We start from the raw sequence: 23,611 nt of genomic DNA, 5'->3' as shown, positions 1-23,611 counted from the left end.
TATTTGTTTTAGTTAGTTTTGTTCATCAGAAGATTCGGAGAAATATAAATACACTATTGTTTATTGCATATTACCTAAATATACAGTATACATCCTTTATATTATATTACAGTTACACTACTTACTATCCATGTAACAGTTGCGAGTGATACATAGGAAATATTAATATCGCCACGCAAATTATAACTTTATATTATTATGTGGTGACTTATTTAAAGTTTTCTAGTTTAGGTGCAGTTATTTTAGAGAGATACTGCCACTCCAAGACTCGATAAGAATAGAGTAAAAAAATAACATCTTCCAATATCACCCGCATTTTTATTTTTACGCATCTCTACGGTGCGTAAAATCTAGTATACGCACGAGAGTCATTATTGTCTTTGCAGCCGAGTATCAAAAAGAAAAATTAGGAACGTAAGAAAGATCTTTGTTCGTATTAGCAATGGCCTATAAAGCTTCACCTATTCACATTATTTGTGAACAGCCCATGACCTATGCCAATAATAATAAGAAAAAGATCAAATTCTTATTTGAATATACATATGCATTACTTTTTACTGCATTAATTTTAATGGCAGATCCTTCGGCTCAATTTAATACTGTCTTCTTTAATACTGAAAGCTAAGCAGTTTTAATGCATTAAATTTCAATAATTTAAATCTCTAAAAATGTCAAATCTTATGTTCTAATGTTTTCCATCTAATACGTAACAACTATACATTGATATGTACACGAGCATTATGCAAATATCACATAATAAAACTAATGCTTTCTATCATGTGCAATGCTTAATCATGCGCGAATACATTAATAAAATAAATACAGAGATATCAAAAATAAAATTCATTTAGTAAATAACTATAAATTTATTTGATTAAAATAAATATTTGACATAAAGTAAATAAACCAACATCCAGCAGCTGAAACATTCGTTTAAAACGAACGTGAATCTATAGAATAATATAAAGAAAGAAAAAAGAATAAAAAATACACTCCAATACTTTGTATTTAATATATTTTTATATAATTCTGAACATATATGTGTGACAATAAAATAAAATAAGCTGAAAATTAAATAAAACATAAGCAAGAAACTCATAATATAAAAATCTTACATTATAGAGTCAGCGAAATATAGAATAACATAATGTGCGTACTATCTTAGTTACTGGACGAAACTAATGTCATATTAGATTCGACCATATCACGGATTTAAGCTCTAGTTATTGCTTTGTATACACGTGTTTTAAGAAGAAAAGAGAATTCATAATGAGCGGCTTTCTGCTCGTTGGCAGATAAAAATTAACGATAATCGATACTTATATACCGCTTGTATAATTATTGCATCCTAAAAAGAGCGTACATCGCCGATATAATGATGTACATACATAACTGCATATATCAATATGTACCTTAACTGTTTATATATAATATTGCTGAAAGAGTTATTTATCACATTTATTTATGATAGATCAAATCTCATTCGTTAACATTTAGAATATATAAACATTCGTTATAATTTAGAAACGTTTAATAGAGTGTAATATGCGCGATCGTTTTCGCTAAAAATAATTTTTCAACAATTATAAAATAAATTAAATTCTCAACACCGAGATCATCACAGATCGCATATATTGAGGGAATTCTTTTCAGATCGTCAGTCATGATAAATTTTGAGCATTTGAAAAGATAGATTTACCGTATACGTATGCACGTATTTATATATCTCATATCTCTAATTATTTCAATTAACGCAACCATACAAGTTTAATGCACTTTTACCCGATGGTCGATGTAACAAAGTATAACTTTTGAAAAACTGTAGGCAGAAACGGTTTCTTACGTTAATCATTCTCGCGAGTGAATCTTTGATTCCACAATGTGTCTCGTAATAATCATAACGTAAGCATAATATCTGCGAAAGAAATTTAGAAAGAAATCATTTAGTAAATCTATCTAGTTGGATACAACAGGCAGGTAAAACTTGTGCTTCTGCGTATCTCTAGTATGCTTGAAGGGAGCCTGCTTGGCTTCCAGGAGAGCAGCTGGACACGGCCCTCTGTGTCTCGGAACAAATTCTCTTTTGTACATACTACTAGAGGCGACGGTACTGCTGTCACCTAAGTTAATGTTGGACACGTTCGTCTGCTTCTGGGTCCGCTCCACTTTCTGAGTACTCTGAGAGAAGTTCCCGTAGCTCTTCGCCTCGCTCTGCGAATAGAATCTCCCGCCAACGGTCAGGTTATCCTGCCGCACGATTCTCTGCGGACGCTCGTAACTGGAAGACGCCCAAGGATTCGCGTCCTTGGTGCTGCGGTGTAGCGAGGTGAAGCTCCGTCTGTCGTTGCTCTGGCTCGAGTTGCTGATATACCGTCCGCTTTCGGCCAGATTCGAGATACTCTTGCGCTGATCCGCAGCTGTGGACGAGATCGTGTGAAGTGCCTCGGTGGAGGTAGTAGCACCGCGTCGATGAAGTACTGCGTTACTGACGTCCGCCGACGACGAGGAGATGATGTTTCGGCGATGGTGACTGGTCTTCGTGGCCGAGTCCACGTGCGATCGTTCCATGGTCGATTGCCCGTTGATCGTCTGCCGGAGCTCCGGGCTTGTATTGTATCGCGCCTGACTGGGAATTGTGCGCTGCTCGTGTTGCTCCGTTGCGGATCTTTGCCGACTATCCATGTGTTGCGCGTTCACGTAATCGCGCTTACTGATTTCCTGATGATGGCGCTCGACGTGCTGCTGATGTCTGTGATGTTCGCCGTGCGTGATGTCGGTTGGGTAACGCGACGTATCTTCCCCTCGTATGATCTGTCCTCGATGATTCAATCCCTCCGTGATCGATCTATCCTCGATGGCTCGACGAGACTGCATCGCATTCTGTGATCGCAGATGTTCGCTCGAATGCGTTCTCTGATGCTGTTCGTGATGCTGATTAGACACCAAGGAGGTCGTTTTTCGCGAATCCACGGGCTCGATTGATTGAGTGGTACGGCGATCGGTGACTTGTTGAGTGTGCTGCCGATGAGTAACGGTTTCGGCATTGGCGAGTCTCTGATCGGACTGAGCGGAGGTTGTGGTACGTCTTACGGTAACGACACTGCCGTCTGCTAGGGTTTGCGATTCCATGCTCTTTCTGGTATCGGACTCTATCTGGCTCATCTTGGCGGCGATGTCCTTTCCTGTACGTTTCGTATAAGTGTTGTAATTACGTTGATTCGTTGTAGTCATCATGGTGGCATCGTCACCGAGCGTGATGGATGATTCCATGTGTCTTCGACGATTTACCGTTTTACTCATGGGCGACGGCTCTTGTTTAGAGGGTACATAAGTGTCTCTGTTAGTCGTCTTCGTTTCCATGGTGCCGGTACTAATTTTCAAATTGTCCTCGTGAGATTTAATGTCCGCACGTTCACCTCGTACGACCCTGTAAGTCGATTTATGAGACGTCGTGCCCTCAAACTCGCCCGTCATCTTTAGATTGTCTTCTCTCCTCACGACTTCGGCTCTCTCCGCTCTTTTGCGAGTAAAATCATCACGCGGACGCCCAACGAAATCACCTTCCGGTTTCAAGTTATCGGCATGACGAATCGGTGAACGCCGTTCACCAGGTCTGATCTTTTCTGAAGTTCTACGTTCGAAATCACCCTCCGGTTTGAGATTATCCGGATGCTTGATCGGGGATCTTCTCTCCGCCGGACCGACCACGGTCTTCCGAGGTCTGTCGAAGTCTCCCTCAGGATGTAGATTGTCTGGATGCTTCTTGATCGGCACGCGTTCACCAACCACGTGTATGTAATCGTCCTTGCGACGCACGTCGATGAATTCACCCTCCACTCTAAGATTGTCCTCGCGCCTCTTAACGTCCACCTTCTCCATTCTTGAAATTTTCTTGTAGTCATCTCTCGAACGATGAATGTCCATCTGTCCCTCCATGCGCAAATGATCCTCGTGCCGGCGTATTTCCACACGTTCTCCATTTACATGTTTATAATCATCTTTTGGAGATATGTCCATTTCACCCTCGGGACGAAGATTATCCTGAGGTTTCTTAACTGGTGAGCGATCTCCTCTCTTCGGAGTGAAGTCGTCCTTCGGTATCATGTAAAAATCACCTTCAGGATGTAGATTATCCTCATGTTTGATTGGACTTCTTCGTTCGGCCGGTTCCACCTTTTTCGGAGTACGTTTCGCAAATTCTCCTTCAGGACGAAGGTTATCCCTCGGTTTTTTCACGTCTGCTCGATCACCCTTCAGCGGCGTGTCCTTCTTCGGTCTGCCGACAAAGTCTCCCTCCGGATGGAGATTATCGGGATGCTTGATGGGCGAACGTCGTTCAGCAGGGCCAATGGGAGATTTTAGTGGTCTTTCGAATTCGCCTTCAGACTTCAAGTTGTCTTTAGGTTTCTTGATGGCAGCTCGGTCGCCCTTCGTAGGTGCGGTTTCTTTCGGTCGTTGTACGAAATCACCTTCCGGCTTCAAATTATCAGGATGTTTGATAGGAAACCTTCTCTCCGCGGGACCTACTGGTGCTTTTTCCGGACGTTCAAAATCACCCTCGGGACGAAGATTATCTTCGTGTCTAACGATCTCACTACGCTCACCACGAGTAACTCGGTAATCGTCTCGTCGATGAATATCAACGAATTCACCCTCAATTTTCAGATTATCCTCATGATGAACAATGTCTGCACGCTCACGTTTAGAAGTCGTCACGTAATCGTCTCGAGATCGATAAACGTCTATGCCGCCCTCCATCTTCAGGTTGTCACGATGTACTACGATTTCGGTTCTTTCTCCTCTGGTGGGTTTATAATCATCCTTGGGTTTTCCAACAAATTCTCCTTCCGGTTTTAAGTTATCTTTAGGTTTTTTCTGAACCGGCCGATCAGTGCGCTTAGGAGTGAAATCGTCCTTTGGTCGTCCAACGAATTCACCCTCCGGATGCAGATTGTCCTCGTGTCGGATCGGCATGCGTCGTTCCGCTGGTCCGATCGGTGATTTCTGAGGTCTCTCGAATTCACCTTCTGGTTGCAAGTTATCTTTCGGTCTAGTAACATCCGCTCTTTCGCCTTTGAGAGGTATCTTTTCTCTTGGCCGTCTTGTGAATTCACCTTCAGGCCGTAAATTATCAGGATGTTTGATAGGCGTTCGTCTCTCACCTGGTCCAACCGGAGCTTTCTCGGGTCTCTCAAAGTCTCCTTCGGGCTTAAGATTGTCCGTAGGTTTTTTAATGTCTGCTCTATCGCCTCTCCTTGGCGCCTCTTCTTTAGGTTTACCTACGAATTCGCCTTCTGGCTTCAAATTGTCCGCGTGTTTAATCGGACTTCTTCGCTCCGCTGGACCAATCGGCTTTTTCTCCGGTCTTTCGAAACTACCTTCCGGCCGCAAGTTGTCTGACGGTTTTTTGACTTGAGGTCTTTCCGCTGGCTGATATTTATCATGTTTCGGTCGTTCAAAGTCTCCTTCCGGTTTTAAATTATCCGAATGTTTAATTGGAGAACGCCGCTCGGCAGGACCAACAGGTTTCTTTTCTGGTCTTTCGAAATCACCTTCAGGTTTGAGATTATCTTTCGGTTTTTTGACATCGGCTCTATCACCTTTCCTCGGTGCTTCGTCTTTCGGTCTCGATACGAACTCGCCTTCTGGTTTCAAGTTATCGTGAGGTTTCTTAACAGTTGGTCTCTCGGCGGGTTTAAATTCTTCGGGCTTAGGTCTCTCGAATTCGCCTTCTGGTCGCAAATTATCGGAGTGTTTAATCGGAGAACGCCTCTCCGCCGGCCCGACCGGTTTCTTTTCTGGCCTTTCAAAGTCGCCTTCCGGCCGAAGGTTATCTGTCGGTTTCTTGACATCTGCTCTCTCGCCTTTCTTCGGCGCTTCTTCCTTAGGTCGGCGTACAAAATCGCCTTCTGGCTTCAAGTTATCTTCCGGCTTTTTAATTTCAGGTCTCTCGGCTTTCTTGGGCGAGTAGTCATCCTTTGGTCGGCCTTCAAATGGACCTTCGGGCCTCAAATTGTCAAGATGCTTAACAATGTCCATGCGTTCACCTTTAACGACTTTAAAATCATCTCGCGTCCTCGTATCGGTAAATTCACCTTCCATACGTAAATTATCTTGATACTTGGTAATTTCGGTTCTCTCGCGTATCAAGAAATCGGTATATTCGTCTCTGGATCTATATGTCTCTATATCACCCTCCATGCGCAGATTATCCGTGCGTTTAACTACATCCATACGTTCTCCACGCACCGGTCGATAGTCATCCTTTGGCCGGCCTTCGAATGGACCCTCTGGTCTCAAGTTATCTTCTGGTCTTTTAACGTCTGCGCGTTCACCCTTAACAGGTGTAAAATCGTCTTTCGGTTTACCAGTGAACTTGCCTTCCGGCTTTAGATTATCAGAATGTTTCACGGGCGTTCGCTTCTCGGCAGGAGAATATTTTTCAGGACGCGGTCTTTCAAATTCGCCTTCGGGTTTGAGATTGTCGACTGGCTTTTTCACCTCTTGTCTTTCTGCCGGACGATAACCTTCCAGTTCCGGTCGTTCGAAGTCGCCTTCTGGCTTGAGATTATCCGGATGTTTGATCGGACTGCGTCTTTCTGCTGGACCGATAGGTACCTTCTCTGGTCTTTCGAAATCACCCTCAGGTCTTAGATTATCCTTGGGCTTTTTGACGTCAGCTCTATCACCTTTCGTTGGTGCTTTGTCTCTCGGTCTAGTGACAAATTCGCCTTCCGGTTTCAAATTATCTTCCGGTTTCTTCACAACAGGTCTTTCAGCGGGTTTAAATTCTTCTGGTTTAGGTCTTTCAAATTCACCTTCTGGTTTCAGATTATCGGTATGCTTAATCGGTGTACGCCTCTCTGCTGGACTGATTGGTTTCTTTTCTGGTCTTTCAAAGTCGCCTTCCGGACGCAAATTATCTTTCGGCTTTTTGATATCAGCTCTCTCGCCTTTTTTAGGTGCTTCTTCCTTTGGACGGCGTACAAAATCACCTTCTGGCTTCAGATTATCCTCTGGCTTCTTAATTTCGGGTCTTTCGGCTTTCTTGGGCAAGTAGTCGTCCTTTGGTCGGCCTTCAAATGGACCTTCGGGCCTCAAATTGTCAAGATGCTTAACAATGTCCATGCGTTCACCTGTAACGACTTTAAAATCGTCTCGCGACCTTGTATCAATAAATTCACCTTCCATACGTAAGTTATCCTCATATCTTGTAACTTCAGTTCTCTCACGTATTAAGAAATCAGTATATTCATCCCTTGATCTGTACGTTTCCATATCTCCTTCCATACGCAGATTATCCGTGCGTTTAACGATGTCCATGCGTTCTCCACGCACCGGTCGGTAATCATCCTTTGGCCGGCCTTCGAATGGACCTTCCGGTTTTAAGTTATCTTCCGGTCTTTTAACATCTGCGCGATCACCTTTAACGGGCGTGAAATCTTCTTTTGGTCTGCCGATGAATTTGCCTTCGGGTTTGAGATTATCTGCATGTTTTATAGGAGTACGCCTTTCCGCTGGACCGACAGGCGCCTTTTCGGGCCGTTCGAATTCGCCCTCGGGATGCAGATTATCTACAGGTTTTCTCACATCCGGTCGTTCACCTTTCTTTGGAGAATAGTCATCCTTTGGCCGTCCTTCGAAGGGTCCCTCAGGACGCAAGTTATCCTCTGGACGTCTAACATCGGCGCGCTCTCCTCTCGTAGGCTTGTAATCATCCTTCGGCCGTCCCTCGAATGGTCCCTCAGGTCGTAAGTTATCCTCCGGACGTTTAACTTCAGGACGTTCAGCACGCTTGGGCAAGTAATCATCTTTTGGACGTCCCTCGAAAGGTCCTTCCGGTCTCAGATTATCTTCCGGTCTTTTAACATCCGCGCGATCGCCTCGAACGGGCGTGAAATCGTCTTTCGGTTTACCAGTGAATTCACCTTCCGGTCTGAGATTATCTAGATGTTTTACAGGCGTACGTTTCTCGGCCGGAGCGAACTTTTCAGGACGAGGTCTCTCAAATTCGCCTTCTGGCTTGAGATTATCCGGATGTTTGATTGGACTGCGTCTTTCCGCCGGACCGACAGGTGTCTTCTCTGGTCTTTCAAAATCACCCTCGGGGCGCAAGTTGTCTTCCGGACGCTTCACCTCGGGACGGTCGGCACGCTTGGGTGAATAATCATCCTTTGGACGACCTGCGAACGGCCCTTCTGGTCTCAGGTTATCCTCGGGACGTTTGACATCCGCACGTTCGCCTCTAGTTGGCTTGTAATCATCCTTTGGCCGTCCCTCAAAGGGTCCTTCTGGTCTCAGGTTATCCTCGGGACGTTTGACATCCGCACGTTCGCCTCTGGTTGGCTTGTAATCATCCTTTGGCCGTACCTCGAAGAATCCTTCCGGTTTCAGATTATCCTGTGGTTTTTTGACTTCCGGACGTTCGGCTCTTTTAGGACTATAATCGTCTTTAGGACGACCTTCGAACGGTCCTTGCGGTCTAAGATTGTCCTCTGGTTTTTTAACATCGGCGCGTTCTCCTTTTGTCGGTCTGTAATCATCTTTGGGCTTTCCTATGAAATCACCTTCTGGACGAAGATTATCGTGATGTTTAATAGGAGTTCTACGTTCTGCCGGTCTGAATGGCTCGGTTTCTTTATCTGGAAATTCCCCTATTGGGAACAGATTATCGGGATGGCGCACGATGGATGCTCTTTCGCCGGGACCGTAAGGTGTCAATTCGGGTCTCTCAAAGTCGCCCTCGGGATGTAAATTATCCGGATGTTTGATAGGCGTACGTCTCTCGCCAGGGATGTACTGGCCTTTAGGACGATCTACAAAATCACCTTCAGATCGTAAGTTATCCTTCGGTCGCTTCACTTCAGGCCTTTCCGCTGTCTTTGGAGAGAAATCATCCTTGGGGCGTCCCTCGAATGGTCCCTCCGGTCTCAAGTTATCCTCAGGACGTTTGACATCAAATCGTTCTCCTCGTGTAGGTTTATAATCGTCTTTTGGTCGGGCTTCGAACGGTCCTTCAGGCCGTAAGTTATCCTCTGGACGTCTGACTTCAGGACGTTCGCCGCGTTTAGGCAAGTAGTCATCTTTAGGTCGTCCCTCGAAAGGTCCTTCTGGTCTTAAATTATCCTCTGGACGCTTGACATCAGCTCGTTCTCCTCTCGTGGGTCTGTAGTCATCCTTAGGTTTCCCTTCGAAAGGTCCTTCAGGTTTTAAATTATCTTTAGGCTTTTGCGGTTCCGGTCTCCGTGATAATATCGGCGCGACATAGTCATCCTTCGTGTGAGGCAATGCTTCGAAAGGACCTTCGGGTCTAAGATTGTCAGTTCTCTTAATCACAGTCGCACTTCTATAATCTGTCTGATCGAAAGTTCGATATTGCTCCTGAGTAGTCGTAGTACTATCAGTAATGTCCGTTTTGCTGTAGAAACGATCAGTGTCTTCGGAATATTTTGGTCGTCGCCGTGGTTCGCGCTCGACAACGTGAGTCTGAAAGTCCTCCTTGATACGAGAGGTACCCTGCAATATAATTTTTAGATAAATACAAGTCGACGAATAATAGTTGTACGCATGCAGTAAACGTGATTATTCTGATTGAAAATTGAAGTCTGAGAATTTCATTATTGAACTTACCGTGAATTCACCCTCTCCCACGGTGAGATTATCCGTTCGTTTGACTATCTCAGCGCGTTGAATACTACGATGATCAATGTATTGCGATCGTGTCGTCGTTTCGTCAATGAAGTCACCCTCTGTCTTCGTGTAAGTATTGCGACGTATCGGGGTGGGTCGTTCGCCAGGAGTACCGGTGAAGACCAGATCGGTTGTTGTTGTAGCTAAAAAATGATAAAGTAATTAATCTCTTATACAGGGTGGCCAATTTTAATTTATACAGTCGATTTTTTAAAAAACTAAAAGAGATACGAAAAAATGTTTCAGACAGACATGTCACGATTTCGAGGGGGACATAAGATGATACCATTGGTTTGACCTTGAATAGTCGTTTGAAGGTCACGCGAAGATCACCTTCAATTTCTTAAATTGAAACCCCAACTTTTTATTGCAGATTCTTATTCTCCATCGAAAAGTAAGTAACTTTTGTCTGAAACATTTTTCCGAAAAATGTCATCTTATGTCCTTAAAATGTCCTCAAAACTCATCTTGAAGATCATTTTAAGGACATAAGATGACATTTTTCGGAAAAATGTTTCAGACAAAAGTTACTTACTTTTCGATGGAGAATAAGAATCTGCAATAAAAAGTTGGGGTTTCAATTTAAGAAATTGAAGGTGATCTTCGCGTGACCTTCAAACGACTATTCAAGGTCAAACCAATGGTATCATCTTATGTCCCCCTCGAAATCGTGACATGTCTGTCTGAAACATTTTTTCGTATCTCTTTTAGTTTTTTAAAAAATCGACTGTATAAATTAAAATGGGCCACCCTGTATATACTGTCCTTGAAAAAAGATACATGAAAATAAAATTTATAAACTCGAAAGAGAACGAGTTTAAAGTTATGCATATAATCAAAGTATAAACGATGAAATTAAGGCTTACTGTCGAATTCTCCTTCAAATTTCAAATTATCCTGCGGTTTCTTCACGGGAGCTCTTTCACCTCTTGTAGGCGCCTCTGCCTTCGGTCTTCCGATGAACTCACCCTCGGGTTTGAGGTGATCCTGGGGCTTTTTAACTGGTGCTCTCTCGCCTTTAGTAGCCACGTAATCCGTTCGCCTCTCCCCGATAAACTCGCCTTCCGTACGTAGATGATCTGTATGATAGTACTTTGTTTGCTTCTCTACGCGTTTCACGTCGTAATCCTGACGGTACGAAGTAACAGTGTCCACTGGCTCTTCGTAAGAAAAGTCCAAGTTTTCCTGAGTTAAGTTATGCGGGCAACGGTGACGCCTGCTGAAACATTATCAACGTTAATATTCAATTGAAATGTAAATTCGAGCGTTTGTAATGTCTGTTATATAATGTTTCTGAGATTACATGAAGTATGGATATGTTGCAAAGCGTAGCAAAAAACAGTTTTTCATCCGTTCGTGTTACGGCTATATTTCTGTTTCATATTAATAAAGGGAAAGAAAACCGATCGCAGAAAGTTCTTGTTAGCCGCTTTTGTATTCCGAACGAAGGTAGTGCGTAACAAAGACCTGGCGTATGCAGCGATTTAAATATATACGTAAAAAGGGCATCAATCCTTTTATAATGAATATAAAAGTCTGCTCGATTGTGTCGTGATTTTTAAATGTCTCGTGTCTAGAAATATTTGTAACGCACTCTTATCGATAGACACGGAAGCGAAACGTATTGCGATCTCATTACAGTCTGTAGTAAAAAACTATACGCCGGATTTACGTAATTGCGATTCCGTAGGCAATTATCGTCACGCAAGTGCTTGCACCATTTCTTTTTAACGAGATTCTTTAATTCTTAGAATAATATATATATCAATTATAGAGAAACATTTTAAAAATAGTAAGAATTATGCTATAAAGTAAGAAACTGTCATACATTCTGTTTTATCCAACGCAACTTACTTAACTTTAGATATTTGTTCGATTTATGCATGCAACATAGAAGAAGTAATTTGTTAGTCAGACCAACAACGACGTACCTTCTCACGTAAAGTGAGTTGTTATTGGCTCAGTTAATTAGAATCTTGATTCAGACTAATTACGAGAATGCCAATTAAGTTCTTGTGGTCGCATTGAAAGTTTCATATACGATATTTTCACCAGCATATTTTAACATGCTTTGCAGAATATGTTCAAGATTTCATCGAGTGTAACTTTACGACATCGATCGTATTATTTAACGAAAAGTATCTTTCCCTTTTTAAGAGAAACGCACATCGTTGGTATTTTACATTTCGAGGATAATACCGTAGATGGTAAAAAAAGGGAAATGAGGTGCTCTTGCCAATATGTTATGCAGAGGTATTCGACTTATTTGGAAAACGAGATTTCGTACGCGAAGTATCCCACTTTCATTGTTAATCCTTTCTTTTCTCTTCGCCACTGAATATTACGAAACGTAATCCCGTAAAAGTCGAGTTTTCACAGCCGAGTGTCGTCGTGTATTTTTTAATGAATAAAATCACACGTTACGTTACTTAGAATCCCTTTAGAGCGACGTTAAACCGGAAGGGTGGAATTATACCGGTATTTCAAAGTTGAGCAGAATCACGTAGAAATTTCCAACAGCTAATCGCCGGCAAGTAGACGAACCGCAATTACTCCTCAAGACTGCCATTGCACGACTAATTTTCTACGAACTTACATTTCTCACTCGCGAATCTGTCCGTGCTACGAGTCTCTATCTGAGTCAAGATTTTCAATCTAACAAAACGTCAAGTTTACACGTGCATAGATATATGCGCGTAGAGGAATTTGTGGAATTAACACCGATATCAGAAATATGAAAAGCTAAAGCAAGAACGTTTCGTTTGAGGAAACTTTCTTTTCGTAGATATGAAGAACATACGAGAGGAATTGATGAAAGATTTTTAATGCTGATTTTAACCGTTAATCTTGTCCTACATAATCAGGCGCTCTCCTTGGAGCAGGCAATAAATATCCTTCAAAGATTTTGATGCGTCCACTGCTATTACCGAAGCTGTATTATAAATTTGTATGATTCGTCACCGTGTATCTCTCTACAAAGATCTACGTAGGATGGAAAGTTCGAATAAGGAAGGAATCGTGCGATGACTTGCCACCGCCCAGCAACCTGCCGTAAAAGGATCTGTCTCGTGTCCTACTTTTACTATACACGTATATAAAGTGTCTTAAAAAACGCTGCGCGTATAATATTGTCCACTTGAATAAATTTGCAATTCACACTTCTTCATATTAATTCACTGAATTAAGAGAGAAATATTACTCAAAAAAATATTATTAAAAATTGTTGTAATAATTTAATGAGAAAAATCAAGATTTTTATAACAAAATTGCGATCGTGTGCGGGAATAATGAATGATGTATCTTGCGCTGGAGCAACGTTAAAGCAATATAACAGGCTTAGTGAACTTTGCCCGGCTTTGAATAGATCATGGCAATGAATTTAATAGAGTACGAAAGGTGGCCTTGAAGACAATCTCCTCCTCCTCTCGTCAACTTGCATCTCGACTACGACAAGTTTTGTATTCTGATGTCGCTAATAGTGTTTAGAAGTAGGTCAGCCATGTTCATCTCTGCTACGAGCGTGCAGATAAGTTAAATTAAATCATAGTCGTGCTAAAGCTGTTAATTATACTTCTCAGGACGTCTTTGTCAATTTCGTAATATTAAGATTGTTAAGATACCAAGGTAATTAAGAGAGTTTTAATTTCGATTTCACGAGGAGTATAATTTGATAATTATACTGAAGTCTTCCGCGCGTATACGCACATGTGACGAGAATATTCGATCGCAGACAAAAACTTACCCACAGGTACAGAGCTCGCAAATACATTGTTCCTTCAGGAGGATTGTCGAAAGTACAGCGGGCTTCGGTACCGATCTGTAATGGTCAGTATCCTCGTCAATAGAGTCCGGAATTTGATCCCCTCGTTTCGACTTGCCGTGGTCTTGCTGTGGTCTCTTCGGTTTTTCCGCAGGTCGACTAAGTTTGCCCGTGGCCGGTTTCTGTTCCTTAGGTACTCTCGGTTCTTCATCGGATTTTCTAGGTGCTATGGATTTTTCTTCGGGTCGACTCGGCTTGCCAGCTGCTGGTTGCGGTTTTCTAGTCGGCGATGTGTAATCCCGAAGTTTTTCAGGCGACTTCGGCCGAACTTCGGAAGGCCTGCAAAACAAATAATATTAACATTGAAATCCGTCGTTGTAAGAAATTCGTAATTGCTACCGATTTATAAATATCAAAAAAGATACTTGATAATTTATTTTATTCACCTGCCATATTCCGTCCGCTGCTGAGGACTCCTCTCACGTTGTGTAGGTCGACTGGGTTTTCCAGCAGCGGGAATCGGTTTAGGTCGATCATCTTCCCTGAGTCCAGGTATTCCACGAGGATAACCGGGTCGCTCCGGCAATGGTTTTCTCGTGGAATCCGTTGGAGAACGGGGTGCCGAGCTGATGATGGTATCGAATCGGGCATTGTCGACGACATCCCGCGCTACCATGCTAGTCACCTGCTCTTTATCAATAAATTCCTTCGTTGACTCGGTGACATCCCTCTGTAAAAACACAAATTATTCTTTATTTCTTCCACTTTCGTTGTGAAGAATATTTAGATAGATATCAGAACAGGATGAGTCTCCTATCGACGTCTTAATACAGTCAACGACCGCGGAAATTATCATTCTGCTAATGATTGCTAATAACGCCTCTCGATTCTCAGTTTAATCAACAATGTTAATTATCCGGTCGTAACATAGGATATTATCACATATAATCTTTTGTAGATTTGTTTGTTTATATGACTTCTAGAATTATAACATAATAGATATATTTTGTTTACGTCATAATGAAAAACTGAAACGTGGTGTTAAACCGTTAGAACTGTTACAAGTATCAAGAAGTGACCAGTTATAGACTAACCGCTACTTGTAAATCTTTACACGGTCATTCATGATGAATGAGCACTTAATAATAATTCTGATGTATCATTCGTCTGACGTCAATCTCGATGGCATAATAAGTACTTAAAAACCAAAGGATTTATTACTCGATCGATGGATTAATCTGTCGCGATAAATGGCTTGATAATACGTTAACACGGACTTGGAGGCGTAATAACGTCGTAAATGCGGCTTCGTTTTTCCGCGGGCGTGTTCATTACGGACTTCAAACGTGCTGCATAATGAACGCCGCGGGCATGAGCAAGATTAGGAACGGTGCTGCGACGGAATGCAGGTAACAAGAGATCAGTGTGTGTGGCTTTTACGTGCATGCTTACAGCGTATCGTGTAACGTGCTTGCCGAATCGTCGAACCGCACTTTTGTGATATGGTCTCGTTTGCAGCATCGCTGTCACTTATAGGAATAGATAGAAATCAGTCCGTAGGTTGTCAGTAGATAACTTGCACAAGAAGATTGGCCTTGTGAGAATGTTTGCGGACTAACAAAACATTTTGTACGTGTTTCTATTGAAACGTCTTACGATCGATGTTCGTTGCGCTCGCAATCTTTAATTTTGTGTTTATTTCGATGGTTCAAGTGTATATTGGAGTTCTGCATTACACGGTGCCGTTGTGGACTCGCTTCAAAATTTCGCACATCTGTTTTGGGTTCGCTAGATCACTCATTATATTCACAGGCACGCTTGCTCTTAAATTTAACGCGGTAACTTGATAACGAAGCAAATAACGTTTTTTGAGATTGAGTACTCAAATATTCTGCTTCGTTTTTAACACTCGAGAGTATTTCACGTAAAGTACATCAGATGAAGTTTTGGCATCTAATTAGCAGTTTAAGCAGCTGGAGACTTTAAGCTGATTGCCATTTCTTGATATCGAGAATCGTTCATAATGAAGCTCATTTATATAATCTGGATACCACGAGTTTTCCTGACGTATCAGAAATTCATCAGTTTAGGAATTCTTGCATATGAAAGAATGTTTCCTCTGCCATTTTGCAGTAAGCACAAATTTAATAGAACTTCGTGGAGGACGTTTTCGTAAAAGCGTTTGCATTTAGTTAATAACGTAAGACATTTATCGATGTTATAATACATGACACGATAAGGCATCGCGCGCATGCTCGCATCTTCATAAAATAATAATACCGATTCCCCGAGAAAACGCGATCACGCGTGTTCGTATACGTCGCATGTATCATCGCGTCTCGTTGCAAGTAGGACACTCTCTCTCTCTCTCTCTATGTATAGCCGTTTGCATGTTGGACAATCAAAAACAACCGGAGCATCCGTGCAACGTGCATAGGATCGGAACAAATTGTTTCGAGCAGCCTGCGGCAACAAAGATAGTAATCGGTAGCGGTAATGTGCATCCTGTAAAACAGTTTTGAAAAGAGAATACATTTACGGGAAAAATGTCTGTTCCATACCCAGAAATATCCATTCTCGAGACGATAGGTGAAACGTTAACAGTCGCGGGGGAAACACGTGTGCAAGTGCGAGCTTACTAAAGCATTTTATTGATTCCTCGGAGGACTCGGAGTAAAGTCACGGCTGTGAGAATTGGAACAAACTACTAAGGAAACAACCTGTCCGTGTAATGCGGAATAGATTTGCGGAACGTCTATTTTTAATTTGCGTGGTGTGTACAAACGCGCAAGAAACTAACGCCAAATTACCGGCGCAGTTTAAGTGCGTAGGCATCATCCTTGAGCAGAACGTTGAGTATATTCTGACTATGACGTTGGATGATACGAACTTCGAAGCGTCGATCTCGACATGTGTGATGTATCATGCGAGCGTAAGCAAGATGAAGTTTCAGAAGATTGTTTCCTGCCTCTTCAGTTAGAAAGTTTATTATCGTTAACAACGGAAAATAATGTCCTGTATGCAATCTTTCATAAGCAATGTGCACATTAATCATCAAATTTTACGCATAAAATTTGAAAAGCTTTTATCATTTTAAGAGAGTGGTGCCGTTAAGAGGAGAGAAAGTGAATCATTTTCTTTCATGAAAACTTACAATTGAAGTATGAAAAATGGAAAGAAATTGATTGAAAGCTGTCTCTTACTGAAAATCATAAATCGTTGTTCTGGGAGTGCTAATATTCTAGCATCGCTGCGGTAGTATAGTTGAAAGTGTCATCTGTGGCATTTATCTTTACGTTCGATATCGACCCACAGTTCTATGAAAACGTGTAACTTTCAGCTAGTGTAGCACTTGCATCACTGCTGCGTTGATAGCATAGCTTTGTACGTATTCACCAATGCCCGATATCAAGATCTACCAGTGCGGTAAAGATTTAACGATTTATCGTAAAGCGATGAGCGATACGAACATTATTGTCGCATTATTATTATTATTTAATCCGGTGTTATCGGTCGTTACTATCGGTGCTGTAACCGCGATAAGTGAAGTCGATATGTACGTACACACATCTCCCTCAGCTTTTAGTATCTCTTTCTCTCTCTCTCTCTCTCTCTTAAGATTTCTATGCCACTTAAACAGGTCGACCGCGATAAGCAGAACATGCGTGAAATTCAATTGGTCGTACATTAAGCGGACTACATTGGACGGTGACATCACTGCCAAATTCGCTCGTATCGGATGTAATTATTATCACTTTACATACATGCTCGATTGAGCCTGATTGCAGGTGATTACACTTGCGCGTCTGCGGCACACGCCAGAGGTGTTTGCGAGGATTTACATCGCGAACTGAAAGCACGAAGAATCATAATAATTCTTCTTCACGAGCATTCCTTGGCGATGAACAATAATGCCACAATGATTGAGTTGATTTGATAATTCTCCATCAATATTATAGGATATGATTTACAAGCTTGCCTCGTTTAAAAGCATTGATAGCTTAGATCGGATAGAATTGTGATTAATTCTCATTTAATCTGTGAGTTGTATAAAATAATAACACTAATGTATATACGCGATATGCTCAGAAATGACTTCAGAAATATATAATTATCAAAGTCCAATTCTTAATCGCAAAGAAAGGTTATCATCATCAATTCCTCAGACTAGACGATAACATTAATGCGTCGCCATAAATTTCTGGATTTTTGGTGTGACAGTTTATTGACGATGTAAGACGATTATAACATAACGTTGAGACACGGTATGTGAAGCAAACCGTTCTTCATGTGTGAAATATCGATTTTCGCTCGAGGCTTTTGCTTGATGAATCTGGACTCAACTATGCAGAAATTCGGAGCAGCAATGGTATCCGTTTTAGACGCAGACGATTAATAAAATGAGTTTCTCCTTTTTCTCATCCACTTAACCCTTCTTAGTTCCTCCTTGAACCGTATATTACGTCAGATTTATTTTGAACGGCACCACACACGTGAACCTGCGACCTTCGCCCAATTTGGAAGTGAAAGTATCGGCTTGAGCCTCTTCCGCAAGGCTCGGAGTGTCTCGATAAGATTTTTATAAATTTGTTGCCCGACATCTGGTTATTGCCAACTGCCGAGAATTTTGACATGCATCTGTATATATCTTTAGAAATATTGTATTCAATATACGTATTCACGTGAAATAAATAATATTTTCGAGCGAAAAAATTATTTCACAGAAATGTACGCGAATCGCATTTCTGGGTAACAAGTTTCCGATATGGAAACAGCTAATAAAGAAAAAATTTCATGTTTCACTCAATTACTCACCACATCCTTGCGTGTGTCCTTAGTAAATTCAGTGATGACGCGCTCGTCCGTTACGTTACGTACATCTTGTACAGAAGTAAAACTCGCAGACTGATCAATTACGTAAGAGGATTGCTGGAGCATTTCAGATGTACGCGTGATATCCGCGACATCTTCGATATATCTCATTTCCGTGGCATCCTGCTGCGGCTTTTTGTCACCTGTCGGTTTTCGGACAATCGGAGTCGGCCTGTCTCTCTGATCTGTCGGTTTCTTTCCTTGCTCAATCGGTTTCCGCTGGTCACTCGGTTTCCTTGATTCTTCTGTTGGTTCTCCATCTGCTGGTTTCCTTTGCGAATCCTGTCGTTTTTCGTATACGAAGGATCCGTCCCAGGTGGAGGCGCCTGGTTTCGACGGCCGTTGTATTCTATCCACCGGACTCTTCTGTGGTTTCTCATCTTTAGGTGCTTTACCGTCATCCGGACGCTGTCGAGGTGACGGTTTAGGCTTTTCATCCAAGTCTTGTCTCGGTTTTTCATAATTCTCTGTACGCCCTTCAATAAAAATCTTGGATACGTTCGAAGAATCACGTGTCTTTGAATCACTGATGAATGCTCGCCCGACCGTAACGGAACTCGTAGTATATTCGGCCGAGCTGGTTACATCCTTCGACGTGTCCAATATCGTGACCGAAGTTCTGTGATCAGTGGTGTCAGGCTTTTCTTTAATCGGGCTCCGTTTATCCACAGTTCCAGGTGTGTCTTTCGGTATCTTTTTATCGCCTGGTTTCCTCTCTTCCGGTTTCTCATACACGAACGATCCGTCCCAGGTGGAGGCGCCTGGTTTCGACGGCCGTTGTATTCTATCCACCGGACTCTTCTGTGGTTTCTCATCTTTAGGTGCTTTACCGTCATCCGGACGCTGTCGAGGTGACGGTTTAGGCTTTTCATCCAAGTCTTGTCTCGGTTTTTCATAATTCTCTGTACGCCCTTCAATAAAAATCTTGGATACGTTCGAAGAATCACGTGTCTTTGAATCACTGATGAATGCTCGCCCGACCGTAACGGAACTCGTAGTATATTCGGCCGAGCTGGTTACATCCTTCGACGTGTCCAATATCGTGACCGAAGTTCTGTGATCAGTGGTGTCAGGCTTTTCTTTAATCGGGCTCCGTTTATCCACAGTTCCAGGTGTGTCTTTCGGTATCTTTTTATCGCCTGGTTTCCTCTCTTCCGGTTTCTCATACACGAACGATCCGTCCCACGTCGACGAGCCTGGTTTGGTAGGTCGATAGTTTCTGTCTGGTCGCGGCTCCTTCTTCTCAGGACTTTCAACAGTGGTCTCTTTAACGTCAGCGGTAATGATTACATCACTACCAGGCAGTCTCTTTATGGGACTACGAGGTCCTTCTTGAATAGTGACTGTTTTTTGCGTCGTAACCGGCTGACCATCGCGAATAACCGTTTCGAAGGAAGTCGTCGAGAAATGGACATTTGAAGAATCCGTGTAACTCTCGTGCGCGCTGGATTGCTCTACGACGGCGGAACTCTCCACGATCTCCGAGATGCTGGATTTATCTCGCGCGACGTTCTGCAGATCGACAGTAGTCTCTTTATGTCCCTTCATCGTATCCGGGGATGTTCTTTCCCTGTCGTGTTGACGAGGTTTATCCGGATGCTTGTCAGCACACTCTCTACTAGGTGGTCGCTTCTTCCCGTGCGGTTTTTCCGACACGAAAGTCCCATCCCACGTGGACGATCCAGGCTTGGTAGTTCGCACATCTTTATCTCTCGGCACCTTCTCGGGACTTCTACGACGCGGAGAGGGACTGGCCTGACGTTCCGTCGTCGAAACCTTGCCTTCGTCGAATCTGATTGTCGTTTCGACGGGACGTCCTTCGTGAACGACCGTCTCATAAATCGCGGACGTGAGATTAGCATCCCTGACATCTGAGAAACTCTGCTGACTCGACGAGTGCTCGACAACGTAGGACGTGCTCGCGAAGTCCGCTTCGTTGATCGAATTGTCTTCCGTAACGTCCCGAATGTCGATAGCCTTTGTTGCACGTCTACCCTCTGGTCTTCTACGCGTGTCAGGTGTTCTGGGTCGCTCGTGGACAAAGGTGCCGTCCCAGGTAGATTGACCGGGCTTGTAACACCGTGAAGTCGTGTCTCGTTTCGGCTGTCCCTCCGGACTTGCGGATTGTCGATGCACGGTTCTATCTTCAGGACCGTCTTCCTCCAGAATCACCTCGGACACCGACGTGATCTTCTCAACGTTCTTCTTGTCGCTGGAAATCGCGTACTCGACGATGTAGGAAGTCGAGACCGATTCGGAAACGTTTTGCTCCTCGGTAACATCCTGAACGTCCACGGAATCGTGACATTTCTCCGTTCGTCGGACAACGGTGACGTCCAAGGGACGTTTGCTCGCAGCATCTTGTAGTTTCTCGTAGATAAATTCGCTGTTCCAGGTGGAATCACCGGGTTTAGCGACTCTTCGTTGAGACGGGCTGGAAATCCGAGTGAGATGTTGCTCCTTGCTCGACGGCGAACCGTCGGCGTGAATCGAACTCTCTCTGCTCACGTCATGTCGTTCTTCGGAAATGAAGCTGGTGCTATCTGTAGCGCCTTTTACGACTCGCATGGTCTCGGACGACTCCTTCTCGTACGTACCATCCGTGCTTTTCTCTCTAAAATCCGTTTTCTGAGTCGTTCCCACGACGTTGTCGCCCTGACCGTGATGGAACACGACAGCATCGGGATCGTTACGCCGTTTTGGTTGTGCTGTAGATTTCTCCATGACGAAACTTCCGTCCCACGACGAATCGCCGGGCCTCGAACAACGAACCGGTCCTTTCGCGAGATCTGTCGTGTCTGTAGCGATTTTGTCCGATGCCATCGTGGAATCACGGAGACGAGTGGTCGTGGACAACTGACCCTCGTCAATAATTGTTTTAGAATCCCGAGTGACGGTCGAAGTCGAAGAGACGATCTGATCAGTAACCGACACCTTCTCGCTAGCGGAGGCCTCTTGGGTGACTTTAACGCTCGTTTCGCTGTCCCGCCTGTCATCGCGAACTTTCGAACTCGCGGGTGTAGCTTTGTCGACGACATTCTTATCACCACTTTTGCCTCTGGGGCTGGAGGGTTTCTCGTAGACGAATGTGCCATCCCACGTGGACTGGCCAGGTTTGTTACAACGACTCGATATCTCCACGTTGGATCTCTCCGATTTGGAATCGCTGCGCGTACTTTTATCGCCACTCCTCTTGACATCATCGGTATTTTTAATGGTGGCCTCGTTTAAAGGTGCGATTGCGCGTTCACTGTCAACTTCTCGGCTCGACGTGGACATCGTCCTGCCGTTGTCGTCGATTCTTTCTCCCGTTTCGAGCATCCTTGTCGTATTCGATACCGTATGACCGTCCCTCGTTACTGCCTCGCTCGTCTCGCTGCTTGCGCGGGTACTTTCGGTGGATCTCGACGATGTCTGGATCAGAGGAGCATGGTCTCCACTTCTGACATCATGGGAAAGTGTGACGGTAGACCGATGTCCGCGGCGATCCTCGCTCGTCGACGAACTCTCTAGCACGGTGCTCGAGGATTGTTGAATCATTGAACGGGATTCGCTTTGATTTTGCATCTGCACGGACTGACTGGCTCGCGCGGTCGTTTCCCCTTGAAGATTACGATTCTCCGCGAGAGATTCCACGCCTTCGCGTGCAATCTCGCGTGCCGTCTTTGCTTGCTTAATTGATTGCATCTGTTCGCCGGCTATAAAGTCCTGCGAGCTCTTCCCGGTTCTATGACTGGACGAGCTTCGCTGGACAGTCTGCGGAGATGTCTCAATAACTTTGACGATGTTACCTTTAGAATCCATAATGACCTCGCGACTGGCGCTCGTCATCTCCACCACGCTACTCCTGGATTCGCTCTCTGTTACCTGTCGCGCCTCCTCGACGACGCTGGTGGAGGATACCGCTTCGTACGTCTCCGTGCTCGCCTCGTTCCTCGCAATTCCCTTATCCTTCGTTTTTAACACCTCACCTTTTTTGTGAATAGTCATCGCGACGCCCTTCCGATTACACCCACGATTCAATTACTCGATAATAATTTTCACATAAACGTGAAAGATCTTCGATCGTAGAAATGAAACCGAGAAAGTTTCCACACTCACACCGATTCGTCGATCACTTCGCGTCGCCGATGAATCTCGGATCTCAGATATGGGAAACTTGTCGCTTATCGCCCGAATGGCTGGCACACGACTGTTTATCATCGACACTCAGTCTTAACTAAGTTACACCGCTCGCGTGCGCCCGTCCGCGCCTCTCCGAGTCTTTCCAGGCGAACTGAAGCTTCGCTGTGACCGGCCTCGTTTACAAACTCGTTTCTTCAGTATGATCCCAGGGACTTTCTCGCTCGCGTTACATGCGTGTGCGAGGTTTGGTGCGTTGATGGCGCAAACTCTACGACTCTCTTTTCGCTTTCATTTACTCGGGATTATGCCGACTAGGAATTCCATGCGAGAAAAGCGTGGCCGATGCTCTCGGTTCGGTATCGCGAGTCGATGTGGCATCGGCGGTGACTCGCTGCCGCTGGTCTAGGTGACCACACGGTTCTCCGCCGTCCTTCTCCGTTCCTCCCTACCGTCACTGACACTGACATACACCAACCATGGACCTTTTATGCCTGGAGAACACCGGTATCCCTACTTTTCGTGCCGTGACGGGACCTCTGCACGTTCGCTCGTACGTGGCCCGGCGTGGGACGTTGCCACCCATCCTCGTGTGGTCCCACACGTATAATGTACACGTCTGGTTATGGCGTGGGACACATTGTCCACGCACTATGTACGACCAAGAGCGTGGATATACGGCGTGTACACGCCGACCAGGTGTATCGCTCTCTTCCATAGGTGCACGCTCGCGTAGTCGCGCGATGTATAATCGTCAGTCCGTCCTTCTTCCTCATGCGGCTTATCTCCGCGATTTCTCTCCGTCATGCACGTATTTGCACAGCGATAACGTATATGTACGTATATGTGATATGTTGCCAACACGCCTTGTATCAATGCCGAATTTTGATTAACCGAGTCGGTGCACAAATTCCGATGCTCGTGCGATAGTGGAAAGTGACGGGAAATATTCTTTAACAAGAATTTCATGAAGAATTAAAGTTTTAACGACTTGTGAGTTTTTCAGAATTTTCAAAATATTAATAGTACTGATTAAATATACGATGAAAGAAGACGACATTGAGACTCCCCATTTTACGTCGTTATTACCTATTCCATTACTTTCCATTATGTCTGTAGCGCAGTGAGAATGCTCGATGGTATTTAACGTTACATCAACTGGTTGAT

The 23,611-nt window shown here is 43.9% G+C and overlaps 1 protein-coding gene across 2 annotated transcripts; it reads right to left on the bottom strand.

The window, feature by feature from the left end:
* Positions 1 to 43: 43 nt before the first annotated feature.
* On the bottom strand, positions 44 to 23,007 carry LOC109611538 (titin). Of its 2 annotated transcripts, none has more exons than XM_026973967.1 (6): positions 18,266 to 23,007; positions 13,897 to 14,180; positions 13,433 to 13,789; positions 10,557 to 10,909; positions 9,631 to 9,833; positions 44 to 9,516 (listed from the first exon to the last, which is right to left on the bottom strand). In XM_026973967.1, exons 1-6 carry the CDS (start codon positions 22,310 to 22,312, stop codon positions 1,957 to 1,959), a joined length of 12,804 nt encoding a protein of 4,267 aa, XP_026829768.1. In that variant the 5' UTR covers positions 22,313 to 23,007; the 3' UTR covers positions 44 to 1,956. The 2 variants fall into 2 exon arrangements, with proteins under 2 accessions (XP_026829768.1, XP_026829769.1); XM_026973968.1 differs by having other exon boundaries at positions 10,557 to 10,906.
* Between the last annotated feature and the right edge of the window lie 604 nt (positions 23,008 to 23,611).

This window comes from Ooceraea biroi, chromosome 12, assembly GCF_003672135.1.
Source record: "Ooceraea biroi isolate clonal line C1 chromosome 12, Obir_v5.4, whole genome shotgun sequence".
Lineage (NCBI taxonomy): Eukaryota > Metazoa > Arthropoda > Insecta > Hymenoptera > Formicidae > Ooceraea > Ooceraea biroi.
Note: the sequence above shows the minus strand (reverse complement) of the source record. Positions and strands in the feature narration are given on the sequence as shown.

Bases quoted from the DNA above. Each gene is read 5' to 3' on its own strand.
- LOC109611538 (XM_026973967.1), bottom strand. From the start codon at position 22,312: ATGACTATTCACAAAAAAGGTGAGGTGTTAAAAACGAAGGATAAGGGA. The intron at 13,790-13,896 runs GTGAATAAAATA...TTTGTTTTGCAG, and splicing joins CAGCGGACGGAATATGGCAG to GCCTTCCGAAGTTCGGCCGA. The intron at 9,834-10,556 runs GTAAGCCTTAAT...ATCATTTTTTAG, and splicing joins ATTTGAAGGAGAATTCGACA to CTACAACAACAACCGATCTG.